Genomic DNA, 24,624 nt, shown 5'->3' with positions numbered 1-24,624 from the left:
GCAGTACCTACCTCACTCTCTCTATCCTTTTATTACATGCTATTCTGGCACTCCATAACTCCCCTTAAAAGTGTATCCTAGTCATAATTAAGTAAGAATCTGAATAATTATTTAACTTCTGTGTACCTTACTAGTTTGCAAAAGCCAGGAAGGCAAACATCTTGTTTGTCTTGTTTGTTCCCCATCGTCTCACCTGTGGTTGATATACAATAATTTGTTGAATGGGGGAGAAATCAAACAATAGAAGGTTGAACGTAAACAGTCTTACCTCCTAACGTCAAGCAGGATCATAACCAATGAGAATCTAGTTTCTCTTTTAAAAAATTAGGAGAAGTAAATTTCACAAATTTAATCAAACATATTCCATCAAAGCAAAATATTTGTGTTTAGATTATAAGATCAAGGGTTGAAATTACTTTAAGGTTGCTCCTTTAGGAACCTAATGGATTGATGAGTTGAGTAAATGTTTATTCGCACGTTTAATGAACAATTCTATCAGCAAATGTTTCCTTGAAATAAAAAAATTAACATTGTGTTCATAAATTTTTAAGGGATGAAGAAAAGTAACAGTTGATTTACATAACTAAAGCATTTCTTAATAACCAAATTGTGTGTAATAGTTGATTACAGTATTTTGTCAACTCTGTACTGTCAGCCACCTTTTATCCACTTTTTATCCACTTTTTTATCCACTTTTCTATGACCTCAGACTTGACGGATAAAACATGATCAAACTCTTCATATCTTTAGGAAACTTTCTATAGGATTAAGTTTAATAACTTCCCTATTGATTCACAGTTCTAAAGTATATCTCTAAACATCTTTGTGTTCTAAGTACTTTAGGCAGTCTCTGTGATTTATTCTAAAATTACCCGGGGAAGGTCTATTAACTAAAACAATCTGTCTGAGGAGCTCCACAATAAAACTAGCCTTTAACACATTCACTCCAAAAAAACAAATCTAGAAGATTTTCCATTTTAATGTAAATGAAGGAAATTTTCATTATTAATGAAATTATTAAATCATTATTAAAATTTTTAAAATTAAATCATTATTAAAAATGATTATCACCTCAGCCATGCTTTAATAAGAAAAATAATTAATGCATACTAGCTGCAAGCCAATATAATCATGTAAATTAATACAAAAATCAGAATTGGGACTAAAAAAAACTTTGATTAGGCACAATAGCAATACCCAAATCACGGAGGATTTGGTATTATAATTATAACTGCAATTAGTTTGTAAAATTTATTCAGGAGATTCCTAATAACAGGTACAAATCTTTAGTATCCAACACAGAAATTACAACAAAATATTCAGAGGAATATCATAAGTCAAAATTACAACCTCCAAAATTATAATCAAATCATGTTTTATTGATATTCAGGAATCCACAACAAATGAAAAAATAAATCCTAAACTTCAAAATCAAACGTCACAAACAGGTAACATTTACTGATCATTCACTGTGTCCCAGCCCTTTCTGGTGCCACTTAAAATAATGGAGTCATGGGTGGCAGGGTTGGTTGAGGGGAGCGGACAGTGAGAGTAGATGCAGGAAAAAAAGGTGCTCAAGTCATCTAAGAAAGACATGATCGTGGCTTTTGACTGAGATAGTGACCGAGGAAGTAGAGAGAACTGAAAAGATCCCCAGTTTGAATGAACTTAGAAACTACAGAAATTGCTGATGGGTGGGATATGGAATAGATAATCACAAGGAGAGAATGGGCACAAAAAGGGTTGGAAGATTCCAGAATCTCAAGAAATCATGGTACCTCCCACTCCCCCTGCCACAAAGAAAAAGTACCACAAATACAGAAGAGAATACCACCAAGAATTAGAGACACCGTTTAAGAAGCTCAAATGCCCAACCTTTAAAAAGAGGGAGGAAGTGCATGAAAACTCAACCTGAGTAAATACAAAGTATAAGTTCATTTAAAATACACATTAGCAATAACAGTATTCATTATGGGCATCAGTACAGAGACATCAAGCCAAATCTGCATAAGGCATATCTGTCAGAAACTCTGGTTGTACTGGTCCTGTAAGTCTCACGTTCCTGTGGGTCCCTCAACCCTGTCTGGCCACTTGAAAATTCATACAGCAGAAGCATTTACTGTTTCCAGCTACAGCTAGGCCCAAGAGTCCAATACAAGAATCTCAGGGGTAAAGGGAGGGAGGAAGTGAGTGATGGAGGTTATTCTGTTTGATTCAGGTCCAGTCTTAGTCTGTGACCTCCATACCAGACACTTGAGGTCAGATTCAAAAATTTTTCTTAGTCTCATATTGCACTACTCATCCGCAGTAGATTTGAGGTAAAATCTACTCCCTCCTCCCTTCCCCATGCCATCCTTACTGAGTAAACAGGATGATGACTTCTACCCTTTGAAGATTCAGACATGGGGCTTTCTCTGAAGCAGTCCTGGGTATAGCTCTGTGGCCAAAATAATGGAGCCCTCATTCTAATGAACAAGAAGAATTCCAGAACCAAAGGGGAGACTGATATTCTAGACTTCACAGATTCTACGAAAATGTAGTGTTATAGAATCTAACATTATAGAACAGTCTGTCAGTTTAAGGCTTCCTACTGATCTCTTAAAGGTACTCTGGGGACAGTATAGATGATCATAAGATTCTTCCATGTTGTTATATGTAGCTATAGTTTGTTAATTTTCCAGGTGTATGTTGTTCTATTATATAAATATAATCCAGCCGGGCATGGTGGCTCACGCTTGTAATCCTAGCACTTTGGGAGGCCGAGGTGTGCGGATCACGAGGTCAGGAGATGGAGACTATCCTGGCTGACATGGTGAAAACTCGTCTCTACTAAAACTACAAAACATTAGCTGGGCATCGTGGCACACACCTGTAATCCCAGCTACTCAGGAGGCTGAGGCAGGAAAATCTCTTGAACCCAGGAGGCGGAGGATGCAGTGAGCCGAGACTGTGCCAGTGCACTGCAGCCTGGGCAACAGAGTGAGACTCTGTCTCAAACAATAATTATTATTATTATTATTATCTTTATATAATAATATATTAATATATAATATATTCTATATAAAATAATACTAGTTATATTATATATTAATATTATATATTTATATATTATACATTATATATTGTATATTATATAATACATATTATATTTGTGTTATATATTATATATGATATATATGTAATATATCATATATAATATATATCATATATTATATTATCTATCATATATTATATACTAAATATATCATATAAATATATGATATATAAATTTCATATAATATATAAATATAAATATATGATATATTAAATATATCATATATGACTATAATAATAATATTATTATATATAACCCAAAATATTAAACTTTCTACTTTTGATGAATATTTGGGTTGTTTCTAGTTTGAAGCTATTATAAACAATGTTCCAATAAACATTATTTTACACATTTAAAAAACACAACCAATTCAACAACCATTCTACTATGAATTTGCCCATGGTCAGCTAAAGAAGACTTTCTTTTTCAATGTACTCATAAAATTATCACCTTCAACGTGGCCAACATTTTCTTATGTATGACCTTATATATGACCTCAAATATAAAATTTGACACTGTTCAAACAGCATGTTTTGTTCTATGTTTATATTAGTAAAATTAGTAAGTAAACCATTTGTTAATTTTAAATAATCTTTCAAGTCATAGAAACAATATACGTTATCATCCTAATTAAAATAGCTTTCCTGAAAATACAAGAATATTCACTACAGGTCTGTTTGTAACAGCAAGAACTGAAGTGAAAATAACTAGTTACATTAATAATAGTATATCCATGAAAAAGAGTACCATGCAACCACTAAAATGAATTTGGAAAATCTGTAAGTACTTCTACAGAAAGTTCTCCAAATTATTGTGAAAAAAAAGCAAGGAGTTTTACTATGTATAATACACTGTCATCTCTATTTAAAAAAATAGACACCACACAATTGTACATGCCTGGAAGATACTGGGATGGTTAAAAAATAATTTATAAAACTAGATGCATCAGAAGTGAGACTAGAGAACTAAGATAAAAGAAAAATTTTTCACTGTATTATCTTTTGCATTATTTCCCTTTTCTTTCATACCCTTATACTATATATATGTACACACGTGTCTGTCTCTCAAAAACAATAAAAAGTATCTTTTCTGAGGCCAAAAAATGTAATTCAAGATGGATAGCTGATTAGAATTGTATATACTGATATAAGAATGGTAGGCAATGATTCCTACTGTTTCTGAGCGAAATAGAATCTAAGTTTTGCTTTATTTCCAGTGTTTTTTTTTGGTGGGGTGGGGGGCGCTAACTTAGGATTATAATGATAAAGAGTCAGAGCACTATCTTCATATTACAGTAAAAACCGTCATTGCCAAAACTTCATTTTTTAGCAGTATCAGAAAATCCCTACAGCATTATTTTCAAACTATTTTACTTTTCTCTAAATATATCCTAAAATGGACACCACAGTCTTTAAAAAGCAAATTCAGATTCAGACAGAACAGATAAAGAAGGTACCATAAAATACTGTAAGAAAAAGCAATGTGAACAGTAATTGATTGTTAAAAGATACCGAAAAAGACAAGGTTTCTCTTAAGAATTATAGTTCTTCACATTAATATTTGTGTTCTATGTTTTTAGAACCACCGGAATTTATTAGATTAGTATTGTCAGTTATACCACACAGTTAAACCAGGCACCATAATTCACCTAGTAAAAGCTATTCATATTACAGATACTATGACCAGAAAATAAAATAATAAACTGAGAAATGAAAATCTCAAAGAATTGTTTAGATATCATCTAGTCCTTCAATTTATAGATTTGCTAATTGAGATTCACGGAAGTGACATAGTTAGCTGAAGGCAAAGACAGAACTCCTCACTCCACAACAGGGATATTTGACTCTAATCAACACTATAATAAACCTAATCTTCAGAAGCATAGCAAATATCACTGTATGCTTCCTATCATATGCATTAATAAAAACATGAACTGCAATAAATTACTGAAAACCCACATCAAGACTAGTATTTATATGTACAGTAATAATTCACAGCTTTATAGAAGCTATTATCTTAGGCATCATTTTTAAAAACTGGCTCCAGAGTAAAAGAAAGTGAGTTAATAACCTAGGAGTTAAAAGAAAATACAAGATGTAGCAAAAAGAAGATATGTGACAAATTTCTATTCAAATAATCTGTGTAAAGACACTACGAAATTATTAGACTTCAGTAGAAATCTGGTTTATGTCCTGACAAAAATGTCTAATGTAGATACAAAGACAGATGGAAAGTTTTTAAGCATTACCTATACTGCCTACCATAATGCATATATGTGACTATGTAATAAGTCACCTTCAAATTTTACCTCAAATATAAATCAGACAAATGAATGATTAACATTCATTATTACTATGTACAAACTACAGATTAATCTGAAGAAAAATATTGAAACAATTTTTCCTCAAAAATTTGTAGACTCAGGTTCTGAGCTCTCATAGATGTGTAACACAGATTCTACTGGAAAAACAGGGTTAGTAAGGAGAGTAATGGGATATTAATAAAATGACCGATTTGTTGTCCTAGGTTTTCCTGGACAGAATGGAGAATGGAAAAATTGAACCATGAAATCAAAAAGGCATCTGTCTTCCAGGTTTCTCTCTGCCAATGTCTTGAGAAAAATGTTTGAACTTTCCTGTTGGCTTTGTATGCAAATAGCTCCAGATGCAAAAGGAACCACATCTAAGTTATTTGGTTCAACATCTGCTGGTCCAATTCCCATTATTCCTTCTAAAGGGTCGGCTTGTGACAGACAGTTTAGTTTGCCCTCTATATAAGCTGTTTGGAAGGAGCTAATTTGGATTAAAGTATCTATCTGGATAGCTTGTTTTTCCCTTTGATGGTCAATGCATTCTAATGTGGTCTGTGTAGTGCTACAAGGAACTTAGAAACATATTAGAAAGGACACTATTCAAGGTTTTGCCTCCCACCTCGCCTTCTGGACAATTTATATTTATACAGTTAAACATAAAAAGTGGACAGTTCTTTGCCTCTAAAACAGCACCACCCACATTGTACACAATGGCAACATGACAACACTTTCTGAAATAATATTCTTTTCATGTAGCTGCTATCAAAGATTTGAACTTAAAGTTACTGATGAAAGTGTTTGCCAATATTAACAACACATTTCATGAAACATCCTGTCCTTTTAGATGACAGCTTTTATATGGCATCACTGAAAATGAAATAAGGTGCACAGGACATGGCATTTGGTGTCTGAAACAGTAAATTTTCAAATATATGCGAAGTGAGTGAATGAATGAACAAATGAACAAACAAACCAAAGAATTAATTTAAATAAACTCCATGGATTCTGAAACTTTGAGTCTCCTACAATGAGAAAATAAAATAAAATACATGTAGTAATACCAAACTAAGACTAACAGTTCTTAGAAATTGCAAGGTCAAGTCATGACACAGTCCTTTCAAATCAGTACAGGTAGAAAATTTACATCGGAGGGGGAAAAGGAAGAAATCGAAATCGGAATACACACACACACACACACACACACACACACACACACATATGCGCCTGTATTCTCATACACATATATACATACATACATATATATTTGTATGTAAGAAGATAGTCATTGATTTTGAAAAGTCTCTGCTCTTATTAGTTTACTAAAACATAGAGCATTACTAGCCTTATGAACATTTATAAAAGACAGTTACTTGTGAATAATTTCTTTTAAAAGATTTCTTAGCCAAAAAAATTATTAATTTTTTTATAAAATACAGTGTTATGGGTAGCCAACTCAAAAACTTTCTTATGTTAGATGCTCTGCAAAGTTGGAGATGATTTTTCTTTGGAAAAAATATTTAGAAAAATAAGTTAGAAAAAAAGAAGGCAAAAGAACTACATACTACTCTTATTCCTTCTAGATCTGTAGTATATTAAACTAAAATTTAGTCTAGTCTCTATTGTTACCTACTGGCATACAGCAGAACCAGGGAAGAGATGAGAAAAGGTCACCAAAATAGCTATTCTTTCTTTCAGAAAATCTGTGACTGCTCTTGTTCATCATGATTTCCAGGTCATATGTTTGCATTGAGAATGACCAGGAAAGTTAATTGAGCACCAAAAAAAAAAAAAAAAACCAGCTTCTTAGCTACCTTTGAGTAATTAGCTAAGATTTCTGAGATTAATATATTTTTGAAGGCAAGTTTGGTTTTGCCTTCTCTCAACTTTTGATAGAAAGACTAATTATCCCCAAAGAATTAAAAATAATCAAGAAGAGTTAACAAGGTAAATCTGCTCTACTCATCATCAAGAAATAAGTACTAAACATTGTTTATTAAAAAGGCACAGTGCTATGCTAGACACCAAGGGTTCAACAGGTTTAAAACACAGTCACTGCCCTCCAAATCTCAGACTAACATAGACATAAAGAGATGGGAGTCATACTGACAAAATATTTAAAAATACAAATTAGACACCCATGTTTATAGCAGCATTATTTGCAATAGTCAAAGGCAGAAGCAGCCCAGTGTCCATCAACAAATGAACAGATAAACAAAATGTGGTCTATACAGGCAATGGACTATTATTCAGGCTTAAAGGAAGGAAATTCTGATACATGCTACCACATGGATGAACCTTGAGAACATTATTCTAAGTAAAATAAGCCAGTTACAAAATGACAAATACTGTATGATTTTACTTTATAAAGTATTCAGAATAGTCAAATTCATAGAAAATAGGATCCTAGTAGCCAGGGGCTGAGGGAAGGGGCAATGGGGAGTTGTTTGCTGGATACAGAGTTTCGGTTTTACATATACAATACTGAACTGTACACTTAAAAATAGTTAAGATGGTAAATTTTATGTTATATGTGTTTTACCACAAATTTTAAAAATACAAATTAGCATATGCTAAGGACCAAACAACTGGTACAAAAGTAAAAGAACGGTAAACTCAGAAGCAGCAGCAGTTAATGAGATGCAGAACAAATTCAGTGATCGCTCCATACCTTTTCTTGAAAGAAAAATAAGACTCAAGTAAGTGGATGGAAGATAAGGTAAGTAATACAATCAGGAGCAATGACAAAAATATAGGAACAGACAATGGGAACACTGTGTGGATCACAGCTTGGCTTACAGGCTTCAAGCGGAATAGCATGGAAGGCAATGTGGAGGGTTAGGCTATGAAATAGAGAGGAAAATGCCTAAAGAAAGGCAATTATTCTCCTTGGGTAGCTTTCACTAAAATAAAGTAATAATTTCTACATGTTTATGGAGAGTAAAGGAATTAGGAAAAGAGCTTGATAATTTCACATTCATTCACCTCTTACTTACATTCTACAATTCCTATGATAATAAGGGTGTAAAGACACATTTTACAGGTTAGATATCATAACTTAAGGAGATATAGGCCTAGAGATAATACTTTGTATAAAGCATCAGCATGCACATTTCATTTATTCTTACTGACAATTCATTACTTTCATCATCAACACTGCCTATAAGCTAGCATTTTAAGAGTTCACTATGTAAATAATGCTAACATACAGTAAGATGCACGTCTTGAAGTACCTCAACCCACTGACAGAACTGCAGGCTATACAGACACTTTAAGAAATATATTAATTATCCCAGTTGCTATTATGAAATCCTCCTCCACCTACTCGCCTGTCCTGAAGCAGCAGAATCACTAGGCTCACCAAACCTACCTCATTCTTTACTTAACAAAATCCTTTATCCTAACCCCAAGAATGAAGATTTTTATTTTCCCCAAAAAACTTTAAAAATGTAAACCAAATGTTTCTTAGTTCTCTTCTTGGATTTTAAGCTGTGGTAAAGCTTGTTTAATTATCATCTCTTTTTAAAATATTTTCCATACGCATTATAGACAGCTCAGATACAGGTAGGTGGGAAAAAAGGAGACAATTCGTCTTTTCTTCAACTGAAAAGAATCTGCCTTAGATCTCTTAAGGGTTCCTATCTTCTCAGGTCTTTACTGTGGAAATGATTACATTGTTAGCTACGTAAGCTGTTCACATCACACTCACCTAAACAACTTTCAGCTACCTGAATCAGAGGCGGACTTCTCCAGTCAGAGGAAGATAAACTAACAAAGGAAAAAGATAGCTTTGGCTGAGCAAACATGTATCATGTCTTTAACTTCAGCACTTAGCCATGTTTGTTATTCTCCATTTCTGCAAGTCGCTGAGAAAATCCAGAAAGAGCTAATTCTTCAGATCTAATTTTTCAAAGGGAGTGAGGGGAAAAAAGAGTGTGTGTGTGCATGTGTGTGTGTGCAAGATGATTTGTCCTTTAATCCCAGTTTCACGAAGGTTTGAGAACTTGACCCACTAATATACAGACATGTGCAGATGTGACATATAATATTCACTCCTAGAGAACAGGAATTAGATAATTTGCTCGTAATACACAATTCTTTAGTACTTTGCCACAGTTTTATTATAAGAAAAGAGACTCTGTTCATGCTTTCATAAAAAGTAAAGAAATACAATTTGCCTTAAACTTCCAATCTACTGAAATCATTTCCTCAAAAGCCACTTATGACCATCTATAGTTTTTCTCTCAGCCTCCAATCTCATTGACCTCTCTAATGCCTTTGGCACCAGTGCCCATAGCTTCCTTTGAAATTTTCTACTTCTAATTTCTGTGTTGTAGCACTATCCCACAATCCCCTTACTTCTCAGACCTCTTTTACCTCCTCCTATTCCCCACCTTTGAACATCCAAATTAATCTACTCAACCTTATTCTATCTATGTACTGTTCCTCCCAGCAATCTCCTACAACTTTAAGTGTCATTATCAATGGGAAAACTCCTAAACCAAGAACTCCAGCCCTAACCTCTGAGTTTCAGGTTCCTTGAATATACTATACATGTCTAACATTAATTCATTAAGGCCCCATCTGTCCAAAACCAAGTCTCAAATTCTCTATTTCTGTTCATGGTAACACCATTCTTTCAGAACCAAGATTTGAAACCTCAAAAATCAATTTTAACTCCTCCTTTACTGCCATATCCAGACAGTCCTGCTGATAACTCTTTTCAAAAAATCTGAGTTACTGAAAAAGAACTGAAATAGCATCTGAAAGAATACACTTCATCCCTAAACATAGTTATGTGTATCAAATGATAAAACTTTTTAAAACCATTTTGTCACCCACACAATGGAAAGAGTATAGTTGCTCTGCCTACTTTACAATAAACAAATGCACGACAGCACACTAAAAACCCTAAGCCATTATACAAATATCATCTACTATCCCAGCTCTCCCTATCCATTTCCAATGCCATCCTAATCTGTTCATTCATTCAGTTATCGGTTCCCTTATTCACTTTATTCTTTATTCATCCTCCAAATATTTATAGAGAGCCAACTATAAGCCAGATACTATGCCCCACATTTAAGATATAACAACAGGACAAACAGACGTAGTGGCTAACCCACAAAACTCGCTGTCCAACATGAAAGTCAAATAATAGGTGCATGTAGACATGGGAGGGTTTGCTGGGAAGGTGACCCAGAAAAAAAAAATTAAAGCAAGAAATAATACTTTTAAAACATAGGAGTTAGTATCATAAGGGAGTAGAAATGAACAGCAATGAGAAGCAATAAAGACAATTCCCAGCAAAGGAAATAACACACAGCCCTCAAATAAGAATGAGCATCCTAACAATGCCATCACCTTTCTCTCATTTACACTTTTGTCCCATTTATCTTTCTCCCTTCAAAATCTTTCCTCATTCTCCCATATCTGCCTATTGAAATTATATGCACCCTTCAGAGAACAGATCAACTATATAATATATAGATATATTTCCAGCTGCCAGGTTACTACTTGACTCAGACCAGGTATGAAAATAAGAATTTGCTAAATAAATGGATGATAAAATCATCATTCTTCTCAAATGACAAATCTATTTCATATCACAAATATGCATACGCCTACCTTATCTACCCTTGAAGTAAAGGACTAGACTATGTTCCATACATCTCTATATCCCCATAGTGCCTAATGCATAATAAGCACTTGATTAATATTTTACAATAAATAACTGTAAATTTTGAGGTCTAGGCAGAGCTGCTAAAGAAAATACTTTCATCTTCTCCTAACTTTAACAGATTTAACAGAAAACTCTGAAAGCTCAAAATATTCTTTTGACATAAATTAATATTAAACATGAGGTCTTCCAAGAAACATCTGTCAATAATGGATTTATTTTTGTATTTAATTTTTAATTTTCAATTTTAATTTTCAATATTTTAAGTGATTTTATTGCAAACACACTTCTAAATTTAAGTATGTTGGAGACGATAAATTATTTTTGGACTATAAAAAGGAGTCTTTAACGAACTGGACAACCTAAAAAAGTTATTGGGCACCTCACCTTCCAAAAACTAAGATAAATTTAAAAATGTAAATTGTATTTTAATTTCATTTAATGTCCCTGATATCATCTTTAGAATCAGACTTCAAGTCACCATCACAAAATGTGTTATATAATTCACAATTTGTTGTTTTAAAAACCTAAAGAGTAAATCTGGATCACTCCATTTTTCAGATCAGAGAAGGACAAGTAAAAAAGTGAGAAACAGGGTTTCAAAGAATTGCCAAAAATGTTACATGGGAAAAAAAAGAAAAAAACCCTAATTCCTGGATACCACTACCTGTAGGAAACGCAGCCCAAGGAATAGCAGGAGATGTTGTTTGGTTTTCACCATTTCCACCATCAAAAGTCTCAGCAGCCTACAAAACAAAGGCAAGATTATTTTAGAAGATGTGAAAAGCAGAAATGCTATTTAAGTGATCAAGCATTCCAGTTCTATAGGCATATCTTCTATAATACACCAGACACTGTCATATTCCCTCTAAATAACTGCTTTTCAGTCTTTTTTTTTTTTTTGAGACGGAGTCTCGCTCTGTCACCCAGGCTGGAGGGGCAGTGGTGCGATCTTAACTCACTGCAAGCTCCACCTCCCAGGTTCACACCATTCTCTTGCCTCAGCCTCCCAAGTAGCTGGGACTACAGGCACCGGCCACCACGCCTGGCTAATTTTTTATATTTTTAGTACAGACGGAGTTTCACCGTGTTAACCAGGATGATCTCGACCTCCTGACCTACCCGCCTCGGCCTCCCAAAGTGCTGGGATTACAGGCGTGAGCCACTGCGCTGGGCCTGCTTCTCAGTCTTTACTCCCACCACTCCTATCATGACTCGCCACCCCCAGTACCCATGCCTTATTAACTTCAAGTAAAAATTTTCTTTCCTTATTCAAATAACTCTACTGTTAGTCAATAATATTTTTATTTTATATATTCTTAATCACATTTTTACTTGTAAACTTTAAGTATTTTAACTGACCACATTTAACCATCTATGTAGGAAAAAATTTGTCTTTAAAAAATATAGACACCAAATCCTTTTAATTAATTAGCACAAGACCCAATTAGAGATTAATTCAAAGAAATAGGATTCTTCTGTCTTGAATAATATACTACCTAGAGTTAAAAGCATTCAATATATAGAGAATTCCTAAAACTCAAGTTTTCAATTAACAAGCCATCCTATTTTGGAACAGTTACTGAATACTGAGTTTGTAGGTAAGAGCACAGAGTTTTCTGTCAGATGCCCATGTCACAGCAAATTTTCTACTAAAAATTAGAGCCAGAATTTCAATTTGTATTCTCCACTGAGTTGCCAACCCCTTAAGCAGACGTTAAAAGGGGTAATCTGACACAGGAGCTAAGTGACACAGAATACAGTAGCTACTCTCTACAACTATGAAAAATGAACATATTTTATATAACCAAGGGTAGAGACCTTCCCTATTTATACAGCAGGATGTGGAAAGAAAGAAAAACCTAATAACTACAATTAAATAGTAATATTGGTTAACCTGTACCTATGCAGTACTGAAAGGAATCAATTTGATGAACATAACAAAGTGTAATACTGTTATTCTACAGAACACTATCCACTATATTTTTTTCCTAAATAATGCATGAAGTGTGGTTTAAATAAAGTAGACTACGCCAGACTGTAACCTTCAAATAACAACTTCCAAACAATAAACTAAGCCAGATGATATCTGAAACATACATTTTCCTCAAAATGGAAGGCATTTTAACAAAAATAAATGTTACATTTCAGTAACATAAATAAGATTCAATCACTCAACAAAACCAAAATATTAAGCAAAATCCAGAAAGCATACAAGCGTGCTTAAATAAAAACCAATTTTAGAGGAAATAGAGAAAACAGGTATGTCTATACTCCATATTGACTGATTTTAAAGATCAGCAAAAGAGAAGAAGGTCCTAACAAAAACCTCACACCATTCTTTCATGTAATTCACAACACTGAATATGTACTTAACATCTTATTTATCCTATTAAGGGCATTAATTACAAGCCCTGGTTTTTATAATTCCCTTTTTACCAAATCCAAAGTAGGTAAAATTCTTAAAAAAAAAAAAAAAAAATCACAGCATTCCCTTGATGGTAGTTCCAGGACTTGAGCTCAGGCCTCCTGACTCCTAATCCAGAGATTTTCCTGCAAGACTGTACTGGCTCCATAAAAATAACTGGGTTATAAAATATTTCAATAAAATGAACACACATTGAAAAGGATTAAGGAAAAGACAGTGCTTCTTCAGCTAACAATTTCCACTTACAAAGTATCCACTCCTAACCTACTAGAATAATCTAACAATACAAACATACTAATTAACTTTATAACTACCAAAAGGCTATGTACTTAATATACTAAATCAACTCATTACAGGTATAAACACGCAAATATGTGACAGGATCTTCAGTACTCATCCGTCATCCCACAAGTATTTACTAATAGACATGTATCCCAGTAAAGTCATCTGCTGACAATTTTTAAAATCTTTCCTTTAGTGCTTACACTGGTAGCACTTAATTACCTCAATTAAAACCATTCCTATGGGCAAGTCCAAATGTTCTATAATAATACATCAGTTTTAATTTTTAGCGGGTTTTTTATTTTTCTTGATTTCATCTTTTTACTCCAGAATTACATTAAAATGATCAAGGAAATATCATGAATGCCAATGAAATATAATACATTTTCAAAATAGTTTACTCAATTATAATCCCACAAAGTTAAAACAAGCTAATGTAAATAACAGTACATACCTCAAAACCACCAAAATCATCATCATCCATTCTTCAAGTGGCACCTGAAAAATATAAGATATTGAAACAAGCCTGCACACACACATTTATGTCAAAATACTCTCTAACTTAAATGTATATTTATTTGTAAATTAAAATTATTTCTGTCTATGCATTTTTTATGCAAAAAAGAATTTGCAATTGGCTTTTACTTTTTGGCAAAATTAGCAATTTCTGTAACTTTTTCAGCAACCATGTATTTTGCCATTTTATGTTGAGATGCCAGGAGTGGAAAAATATTCTTTTACATTTTAATTTGCTTTTCCCAAATTGGCACTAGAGCTCAATTCAATAATGCTTCCTGCTTTTTGCATCTATTCCTCAGTTGTCTGGCAACATCAGCACAAACTCCAGCTAAGAACAGGACTGTGGTGAGTTTTTGGAAATCTGTCCCCCACCACAAAGGTTCTTCCCTCGGTTTCAGGGCCAAGGCTGATTTAGATTTTCAAAATTGATCAGCATTTTTGAGCTGTGGCCACAACTTTTGGATCATTTTGATATGTGTATTTTTAGCTGAAACTGCTTTGCACTTTTGGAAAAATGTGGAGCAAGTTACTGGGCTGATCAAGATAAATCAAGTCATGTATTCATGGGAGATGAGGGACGAGAAAAACACAAATAAATATCCAGAATTCCTCTTTTCTTTACTCTTAAAGTATGTAAGAGAGACAAGCACTCAAATAATATTTGCTTTTTTAGTCCTAAATGTATATCATAAAAATGAAAAGATAAAACCATTAGTATCAGGGCTTTAAAAAAAAAAAAAAAAAAGGAGCAGCAGCTTTACCAAACAAACCATGTAAGAACTAAAAAGCCTGAAAAGGTGAAATTACTAAGAGGAAGTATACATTAAAATGAAAAATAAGTTCTCATATAGATTGTTTCTAATTTACAATTTGGAACCTATAATTGTGAAATCTATAGCTGCAAGTAATACTCTAGTCAATAATAATTGGTTTCTTTTTCTATCATTCAAAAGTGAACATATGACAAAATAATCTGTACAACAAACCCCCATGACAGGAGTTTGTCTTTGTAATAAACCTTTACATGTACCCCTTAACCTAAAAGTTAATTTAAAAAACAATGTTTTAAATTAAAAAGAAAACTTTAAGTGAACACGCCCAAATGTTAATTATAGTTCCCTTGACTCAGTAATACAAGATGGACTTGATTACAGGAAAACAATCCTTTCCCACTTCTAAAATAAAAATAGCTATACACATTAAACTATATGTTAAACAGTAATCTTAAGGGCATTTTCTAAGGTCGTTTGCTTTAAGTAGTCATCTATATCCGTGCTTTACCTTCTCGAAACTAGTGCTAACACCTTCAAAAAGAAAATTCAAAAAAAGTCAAAGAAAAAAACTAAAAACATTAATTTCAAGGATTGTTTTGTTTTAATAGGCAAAGAAAATTATTTTCACAGAAACTCAGTAGGTAATGACACTAAAAAATATATATTTAGACAGAAACATATTATAAGAAGGAAAGGTATTAAATTAACCAGAATATAATCATGGTATCATTACCATTACTCACAATTTTAGCAATCTGATGAAAATGTTTTATAAAATGTATTTCTCCAAAAATTAAAACTAAGCAGGTCATCCACGTATAGCACTTAAAAAATATAAACCAGACTTTCAGAAACTTTTGATGATGCTTAGTTTGAAACGGAACTCACATTATTTTGTGTTGCAAGTGAACAGAAATTTGTACGTGGCTACATTTTTCATGAAGAAATTATGAAAGAAGAGTGATATGGACATTAAGAATTAACCAAATCAAACTATAAACACCAGCTTTATCTTTTCCACATGTATCCCATGAATCTCAAGAAACAAACAAATTTTAGCATCTACATATACTGTACTCAAATAATATGGTTTCAAAAGAATGGAATTTTTAGAGCAATGCTTCTATGTGTTTTAAGTCACTTCCCAATAAATTATTTGTAAAGTGACAGAAAATTTGAAAACAAAAACAAATACCCATGTCTAAGAATCATTTCAGCTTGTTTGACTGTGGTAATGAACCAAATACCATCAGTTTCCTAAGTTCTGATTTAGTTCTGCAAAAGAACATACTAGTGACCACTGATGTTTTCCAGACTCCAGCAACTTTTACATATTCGGTGGCTCACGCCCGTAATCCCAGCACCTTGGAAGGCTGAGGTAGGCGGATCACCTGAGGTCAGCAGCACTTCAAGACCAGCCTGGTCAACATGATGAAACCCTGTCTCTACTAAAAATACAAAAAATTAGCCAGGCATGGTGGCACACGACTGTAATCCCAGCTACTTGGGGGGCTGAGGCAGAAGAATCACTTGAACCTGGGAGGTGGAGGTTGCAGCGAGCCAAGATGGTGCCACTGCACTCCAGCCCAAGAAACAAGAGTGAAACTCCGTCTTAAAAAAAAAAAAAAAAAAAAAAGCAGATGATACTCTTCCTTTTATTTTCAAAGAAATATTAATACATTTAAAAACACAAATATGTCCCAAGTTACTTAACGTATAATTCTAGAGAAATATTTTATTTTTTATTTTTTAAATTATTATTGTTATACTTTAAGTTTTAGGGTACATGTGCACAATGTGCAGGTTTGTTACATATGTATCCATGTGCCATGTTGGTTTGCTGCACCCATTAACTCGTCATTTAGCATTAGGTATATCTCCTAATGCTATCCCTATCCCTTCCCCCCACCCCACAACAGTCCCCAGAGTGTGATGTTCCCCTTCCTGCGTCCATGTGTTCTCATTGTTCAATTCCTATGAGTGAGAACATGCGGTGTTTGGTTTTTTGTCCTTGCGATAGTTTACTGAGAATGACAGTTTCCAGTTTCACCCATGTCCCTACAAAGGACATGAACTCATCATTTTTTATGGCTGCATAGTATTCCATGGTGTATATGTGCCACATTTTCTTAATCCAGTATATCATTGATGGGCATTTGGGTTGGTTCCAACTCTTTGCTATTGTGAATAGTGCTGCAATAAACATACGTGTGCATGTGTCTTTATAGCAGCATGATTTATAATCCTTTGGGTATATACCCAGTAATGGGATGGCTGGGTCAAATGGTATTTCTAGTTCTAGATCCCTGAAGAATCTCCACACTGACTTCCACAATGGTTGAACTAGTTTACAGTCCCACCAACAGTGTAAAAGTGTTCCTGTTTCTCCACATCCTCTCCAGCACCTGTTGTTTCCTGACTTTTTAATGATCACCATTCTAACTGGTGTGAGATGGTATCTCATTGTGGTCTTGATTTGCATTTCTCTGATGGCCAGCGATGATGAGCATTTTTTCATGTGTTTTTTGGCTGCATAAATGTCTTCTTTTGAGAAGTGTCTGCTCATGTCCTTTGCCCACTTGTTGATGGGGTTGTTTGTTTTTTTCTTGCAAATTTGTTTGAGTTCATTGTAGATTCTGGATATTAGCCCTTTGTCAGATGAGTAGGTTGTGAAAATTTTCTCCCATTTTGTAGGTTGCCTGTTCACTCTGATGGTAGTTTCTTTTGCTGTGCAGAAGCTCTTTAGTTTAATTAGATCCCATTTGTCAATTTTGGCTTTTGTTGCCATTGCTTTTGATGTTTTAAACATGAAGTCCTTGCCCATGCCTATGTCCTGAATGGTATTGCCTAGGTTTTCTTCTAGGGTTTTGATGGTTTTAGGTCTAACATGTAAGTCTTTAATCCATCTTGAATTAATTTTTGTATAAGGTGTAAGGAAGGGATCCAGTTTCAGCTTTCTACATATGGCTAGCCAGTTTTCCCAGCACCATTTATTAAATAGGGAATCCTTTCCCCATTGCTTGTTTTTGTCAGGTTTGTCAAAGATCAGATAGTTGTAGATATGTGGCATTATTTCTGAGGGCTCTCTTCTGTTCCATTGATCTATGTCTCTCTTTTGGTACCAGTACCATGCTGTTTTGGTTACAGTAGCCTTGTAGTATAGTTTGAAGTCAGGTAGTGTGATGCCTCCGGCTTTCTTCTTTTGGCTTAGTATGGACTTGGTGATGCAGGCTCTTTTTGGTTCCATATGAACTTTAAAGTAGTTTTTTCCAATTCTGTGAAGAAAGTCATTGGTAGCTTGATGGGGATGGCAGTGAATCTATAAATTACCTTGGGCAGTATGGCCATTTTCACGATATTGATTCTTCCAACCCATGAGCATGGAATGTTCTTCCATTTGTTTGTATCCTCTTTTATTTCATTGAGCAGTGGTTTGTAGTTCTCCTTGAAGAGGTCCTTCATGTCCCTTGTAAGTTGGATTCCTAGGTATTTTATTCTCTTTGAAGCAATTGTGAATGGGAGTTCACTCATGATTTGGCTCTCTGTCTGTGATTGATGTATAAGAATGCTTGTGATTTTTGCACATTGATTTTGTATCCTGAGACTTTGCTGAAGTTGCTTATCAGCTTAAGGAGATTTGGGGCTGAGACGATGGGGTTTTCTAGATATACAATCATGTCATCTGCAAACAGGGACAATTTGACTTCCTCTTTTCCTAATTGAATACACTTTATTTCCTTCTCCTGCCTGATTTCCCTGGCCAGAACTTCCAACACTATGTTGAATAGGAGTGGTGAGAGAGGGCATCCCTGTTTTGTGCCAGTTTTCAAAGGGAATGCTTCCAGTTTTTGCCCATTCAGTATGATATTGGCTGTGGGTTTGTCATAGATAGCTCTTATTATTTTGAGATACGTCCCATCAATACCTAATTTATTGAGAGGTTTTAGCATGAAGGGTTGTTGAATTTTGTCAAAGGCCTTTTCTGCATCTATTGAGATAATCATGTGGTTTTTGTCTTTGGTTCTATTTATATGCTGGATTACATTTATTGATTTGCATATGTTGAACCAGCCTTGCATCCCAGGGATGAAGCCCACTTGATCATGGTGGATAAGCTTTTTGATGTGCTGCTGGATTTGGTTTGCCAGTATTTTATTGAGGATTTTTGCATCAGTGTTCATCAAGCATATTGGTCTGAAATTCTCTTTTTTGGTTGTGTCTCTGCCAGGCTTTGGTATCAGGATGATGCTGGCCTCATAAAATGAGTTAGGGAGGATTCCCTCTTTTTCTATTGATTGGAATAGTTCCAGAAGGAATGCTACCAGCTCCTCCTTGTACCTCTGGTAGAATTCAGCTGTGTATCCATCAGGTCCTGGACTCTTTTTGGTTGGTAAGCTATTGATTATTGCCACAATTTCAGAGCCTGTTACTGGTCTAGTCAGAGATTCAACTTCTTCCTGCTTTAGTCTTGGCAGGGTGTATGTGTCCAGGAATTTATCCATTTCTTCTAGATTTTCTAGTTTATTTGCGTAGAGGTGTTTGTAGTATTCTCTGATGATAGTTTGTATTTCTGTGGGATCGGTGGTGATATCCCCTTTATCATTTTTTATTGCGTCTATTTGATTCTTCTCTCTTTTCTTATTAGTCTTGCTAGCGGTCTATCAATCTTGTTGAGCTTTTCAGAAACCAGCTCCTGGATTCATTAATTTTTTGAAGGGTTTTTTGTGTCTCTATTTCCTTCAGTTCTGCTCTGATTTTAGTTATTTCTTGCCTTCTGCTAGCTTTTGAATGTGTTTGCTCTTGCTTTTCTAGTTCTTTTAATTGTGATGTTAGGGTGTCAATTTTGGATCTTTCCTGCTTTCTCTTGTGGGCATTTAGTGCTATAAATTTCCCTCTACACACTGCTTTGAATGTGTCCCAGAGATTCTGGTATGTTGTGTCTTTGTTCTCACTGGTTTCAAAGAACATCTTTATTTCTGCCTTCATTTCGTTATGTACCCAGTAGTCATTCAGGAGCAGGTTGTTCAGTTTCCACTTTCTCCAAATAATTTAGACTTCAATTCCTGCAATAGTTTACTTCTGAGCATTTTAAATAGAAGAAAAGAAAATTAACAGTATTGACTTGTAAAAATAAAATTTATAAAATATGAAAATCAACAGTTTTTAAAAGGAAATATACAAATGTGGGCTTATTTATGTATTTAGCTACTCCAATACATTTAAAATATTTACTTTATCAAAAGTGCATTCTTATCAAGTATTTTAGAATATTCTAGCATTTAACATTATAGCCCATTAAACTACAAATATTATAAGAATGTAGCAACAGCAAATATATCTGACATCTAAGTTACAGAATCGTAAGCATGGCCAAAACATTAACAGATCACATAATTCATTCTTTTGTGTCACGGCAGAAAGACAGGTGTATACTTCATTATAATTGGGAATCTACACTGAAAGTTTTCACAATATCAAGGTCTAACAATTCTCAAACTTCTTTATATCTAAATTTAATCTCTTTTTTTTGCCTTATTGTATTAATTCCCTACTTTGCTAGTCTCAATATTTAATACACTGCTGATATTCTAAAAATGTTTTACAAGAAAGACATACAAAAGGACAAAACATATACAGAATACACAATGTAATAAACTTTTATTCAGCAATTCTGTATCAGTTAAGGTCCTCAAAGAAGTTATAGTCTGGTGTAGGGAGGAGGGCAGAGTGTTAAGAAAAGCATGCAGATACAAATAACATGAGATGTAAAAGAGTCTTAAGAGAGAAGAAAAAATTTTCAAGGTAGGAAGAAAGATTTTCAGAAGTTGATATATCTGGTTGGAAGCATCATTAAATGTCTAAGGTAGAAGGAGACATTTGAGAAAGATTTCAACAGCTCTGACAGAAAATGTCAAATGGCACATCAAAACACACATTTTGTTCATCTTTACGGAAAGGTATCCCTGTAAGATAACAAAGATTTCTTTTGATTGTTGGCTTCTGCATAAAAATGAGGTCAAAGAGAACGTGAAATGAGAAAACTGCAAGACATTTCAAAGCAAATACAAGGAAAATGAGTCACTGGAAAAATGAGAATCACATTTGTCAATACATAGGAGAATCCTCATAGGGTCAGCAATGGGAGGTACTGAAAGTTAGGTAAAAGTGAAACTCAAAATTAAGAGTCATAGGTATATGCTAAGACCCCTCCCAGAATCTGCACAACTGGGTAACCTACAATTTATCACCACAGCAGAAGACTGGAGGTTCATTCCCTGGACAGGGTAAAGCTGAGGGTCTCCAGGCAGGAAGATATCAACACAGGTGGACTAGGTGAAGTTATATCTTGGGAAGGGGAGAGGGTGGTTAAATATGTAGACCAGTAACTCCAGTCATCTTTCACTACTCAGCAACCAAAACAATAGCAGCTGGGCTGAAACCTCTAGTCAGAAGAGCTGCAGATTCTTCAATGATGAATGTAATCAACCCATGAAAAGGACCTTATCAGACGTTCCACAAAGAAACAGTTCACTCATGAAATACTACTTTGACAAACCCCACCCACAAGCACAAAATTTCCAATTAGCTTCTAATTTTAATAACAGGCAGAACAGCATAAAGGTTAAAAGAAGGGACTATAGAGTTAAGATGGCTGGATTCAAATTCCAGCTCTACCACTTACTGTGTTACATTGGGAATTTTACTTAAAACATTGTGTGCCTCAGTTTCCTCATCTATCGAACATAATAATAGCTAACTCCTAAAGTCAGTACAAGGATTAAATATGTTAAAATAGATGAAGTACTTAGAACAGTATCTGATACATTCTAAGCATTATATAAGTGTTTGCTACTTTATTAGTGCCTCACTCTTACATGTGAACAGACTATCAAGGATGACCAAAGAGATGAAGAAGCATCTAACTAAAAAACAAATAGAAGAAAAAAATAGAGACCTAACCATATAAACAAAGACCATCCAAGAAAGAAAAAACAAAACCATAGTATCTTCAGAAAGTTAACAACAGAAGATAGTCCATCCATGAATTAAGAATAGGATGCCCTAATTTCGGGGGAGAAGATGATTAAGAAAGGAGTAAACAGCAAGACTGAGGCCTTGGAAATAAAAAAATATAATTGCAGAAATGAAAAACTGCAGGGTAGAAAATAAAATTAAGGAAATTTTCTTTTAAAAAAGTATAAGAGAAAAAAATGGAAAGTCAGAGTAAAAAAAAGTTACAAGATCCAGCCTAGGATACGTAATATCTAATTATTAGGACTCTAGGAGTTCAAGAAAGACAGAAAAGCAAAAACAAAAGTAAACAAATCATCAACAAATAATTCAGGAAAATTTTCTAAAACAAAAGGATATTATATCCAGTAATGGGTATATCAAGTATCCAAGAGAAAAAAAGAAAAAAAAAAACCCACAGCAAGGCACAGTAGAGACAAAGGGAAGATCTTACAAGCTTCCAGAGGGAAAATAGGCTTCATTCAAAGGATCAACAATATAATGGTCGCACACTTCATAACAGCATCACTGGAAGGTAAAAAAACAATGGACTAATGCTTTTAAAATCCTGAGGGAAAATGATTTACAGCATAGAATTCTATATTCAGCCAAACCAACATATAATTGAGAGAAGAATAAAGTCATGTTCACATCTGTAAAGTCTCAAAACAATTTTTAATGTACAAACACTTTCTTCAAAAGCTTTTAAAGTAAACCAAGAGAATAAGACAAGAAAGAAAAAGACATAGGATTAGAAAAGATCCAACTAAAGTGAAAAGCAAAGGGATTTCTCCCAGAATAATAGTGAACTGAGTTCCACAATACCTATGAAGCAAGAAGAGATATCTCCAGTCTAGACTGGAGCAGATCAGAAAGCTCCTGAGAGATGTATTCAAGAAATGAAATAGACTAGCTCATATGTTTTACCATCATTAGTGTAATTTTAAACAATCGGGAAAATTCAGAGTTGAATTAGTGACTAGAGAACTAACCAAACGAAAACAGAGAAACCAGTATGTAGGAGATGAGGAGGCTGGAAAAGCATGGAGGACATAGAAGACACAGCAAGCCTTATTACAATTGTAAACTATATGCACAAAAAAAAAAAAAAAAAAAAACATGGCATGATGAGCCAGCTACCTATTAGTTCTATCAAAATATTCTGAGAAAAACTCAAAGTTTTTCTTTACAAAACAAACCATAAAAGACATAAGTGCTTTAAATTTGTATTTACTCAACAAATAAATTAGGATTTTTCATAATAATCTCCATTATAACGTCTTCCCATATTACAAGTATTCATACAAAATGTAAGATTGTATCTCTAGACACCGAAGTTGCTCAAAACCTAACCAACCTGCACCCCTCCCCATCTAAAAAAAGCCTAATAGAGAAAAAGACATTTTGACAACTGACTTCAAAAAATAAAATCTCAAGAGACCACCCAAATTATCTAATCATCCCCAAATATCCTATTAGTTAACACTGTCCACTTAGCATTTAACTAAATCTCCATCTGATCTGGAAAACTACTTGCTAACATCCTCACAGTCGCAATAATACTTTTCCATTTGATCCTGCTTAATGCCATGTTTCCTAGAAGCAACAGAGACAAGTGATTTTTTTCTGACTCTTCTGGGGAAACAGAAATTAGAGAAAACAGAACAAAGGAAATACACACACACACACACACACACACACACACACACTCTTAAACCTTAAAGTTAAAAATAGAAAGCAATTAAGACTGAGCTAATTAGAAGAGTCAAAATATGTAAGAACAGAATTTCAGGCTTATTGGGTCAAGAAAATGTAACTGTCCACCTAAGTTTATATAAGAAATCTGGAGGTAGTGTGGGGATCCTTTATTCATCTTTTTTTTTTAACCCTCCAGCAATTCAACTGAGCAGTTCCTAGCACATACTAAGGGCTCAAAGAATATTTTTGAATTAATGCCTTCAGAATAAATGACTGAATGAAAGCAAATTAGTTGCTAATAGTTCCCACATGACTTCCTTTTCCCTCTTATTTTTCCAAGAAAATTACATTGGATCTTGGGCACTAGAAGACCCAGTTGCTAGCATTAAAACAGCTCTACCCATATTAAGACCGGAGCCTAAGGACCAATATCTTAAAAGATATTACATTGCTACTTTATATTTTCATCAAGTGTCCAATTATTATTGGGGTTAATAATTTTGAAACTGCCTATGAAGCAGAATTAAAGAAGTATTGCCATACTATAAATTCTACTACCAGTGAACCTTTGCCAGTGGCAGATTATCACAAGTCCAAAGAAAACAAACTGAGGTGTAAATTTATTACCTAAAAAACATTATATTCATAAATGATCCAATCGGAAAACATCCCAACTACTAATAACTAAAACTTTTCCTTTATAATTTTTATCTGTTATCAAGTAAGTCTGTCTTTACCAACCTTCATTCAGAAAACTTACACATCCCAAAAAGTAACAACAAAAATAAAAACTGTAAGACATTTACTCTCCAAACCCTTACATCTACCCTC

General features: G+C 34.1%; 1 protein-coding gene across 13 annotated transcripts in view; it reads right to left on the bottom strand.

Moving 5' to 3' along the window:
* CCDC91 (coiled-coil domain containing 91) overlaps positions 1 to 24,624 on the bottom strand; it is a 356,689-nt gene that overhangs the window by 273,655 nt on the left and 58,410 nt on the right. For 11 of the 13 annotated variants that reach the window (XM_058442151.1, XM_058442153.1, XM_032159919.2 and 8 more), the window contains 2 exons: positions 14,247 to 14,290; positions 11,750 to 11,828 (listed from right to left, as the gene is read on the bottom strand). In XM_058442151.1, coding sequence (XP_058298134.1) covers positions 11,750 to 11,828; positions 14,247 to 14,276 — 109 coding nt within the window. In that variant the 5' untranslated portion in view covers positions 14,277 to 14,290. Of the gene's footprint in view, positions 1 to 2,359; positions 2,422 to 11,749; positions 11,829 to 14,246; positions 14,291 to 24,624 lie in introns of those variants that run through there. The other 2 variants (XM_058442147.1, XM_058442146.1) reach the window with 2 other exon arrangements.

Source organism: Hylobates moloch, unplaced genomic scaffold (assembly GCF_009828535.3).
Source record: "Hylobates moloch isolate HMO894 unplaced genomic scaffold, HMol_V3 SCAFFOLD_8, whole genome shotgun sequence".
In the NCBI taxonomy this organism is placed as follows: domain Eukaryota; kingdom Metazoa; phylum Chordata; class Mammalia; order Primates; family Hylobatidae; genus Hylobates; species Hylobates moloch.
This window is presented reverse-complemented; position numbering and strand designations above follow the sequence as displayed.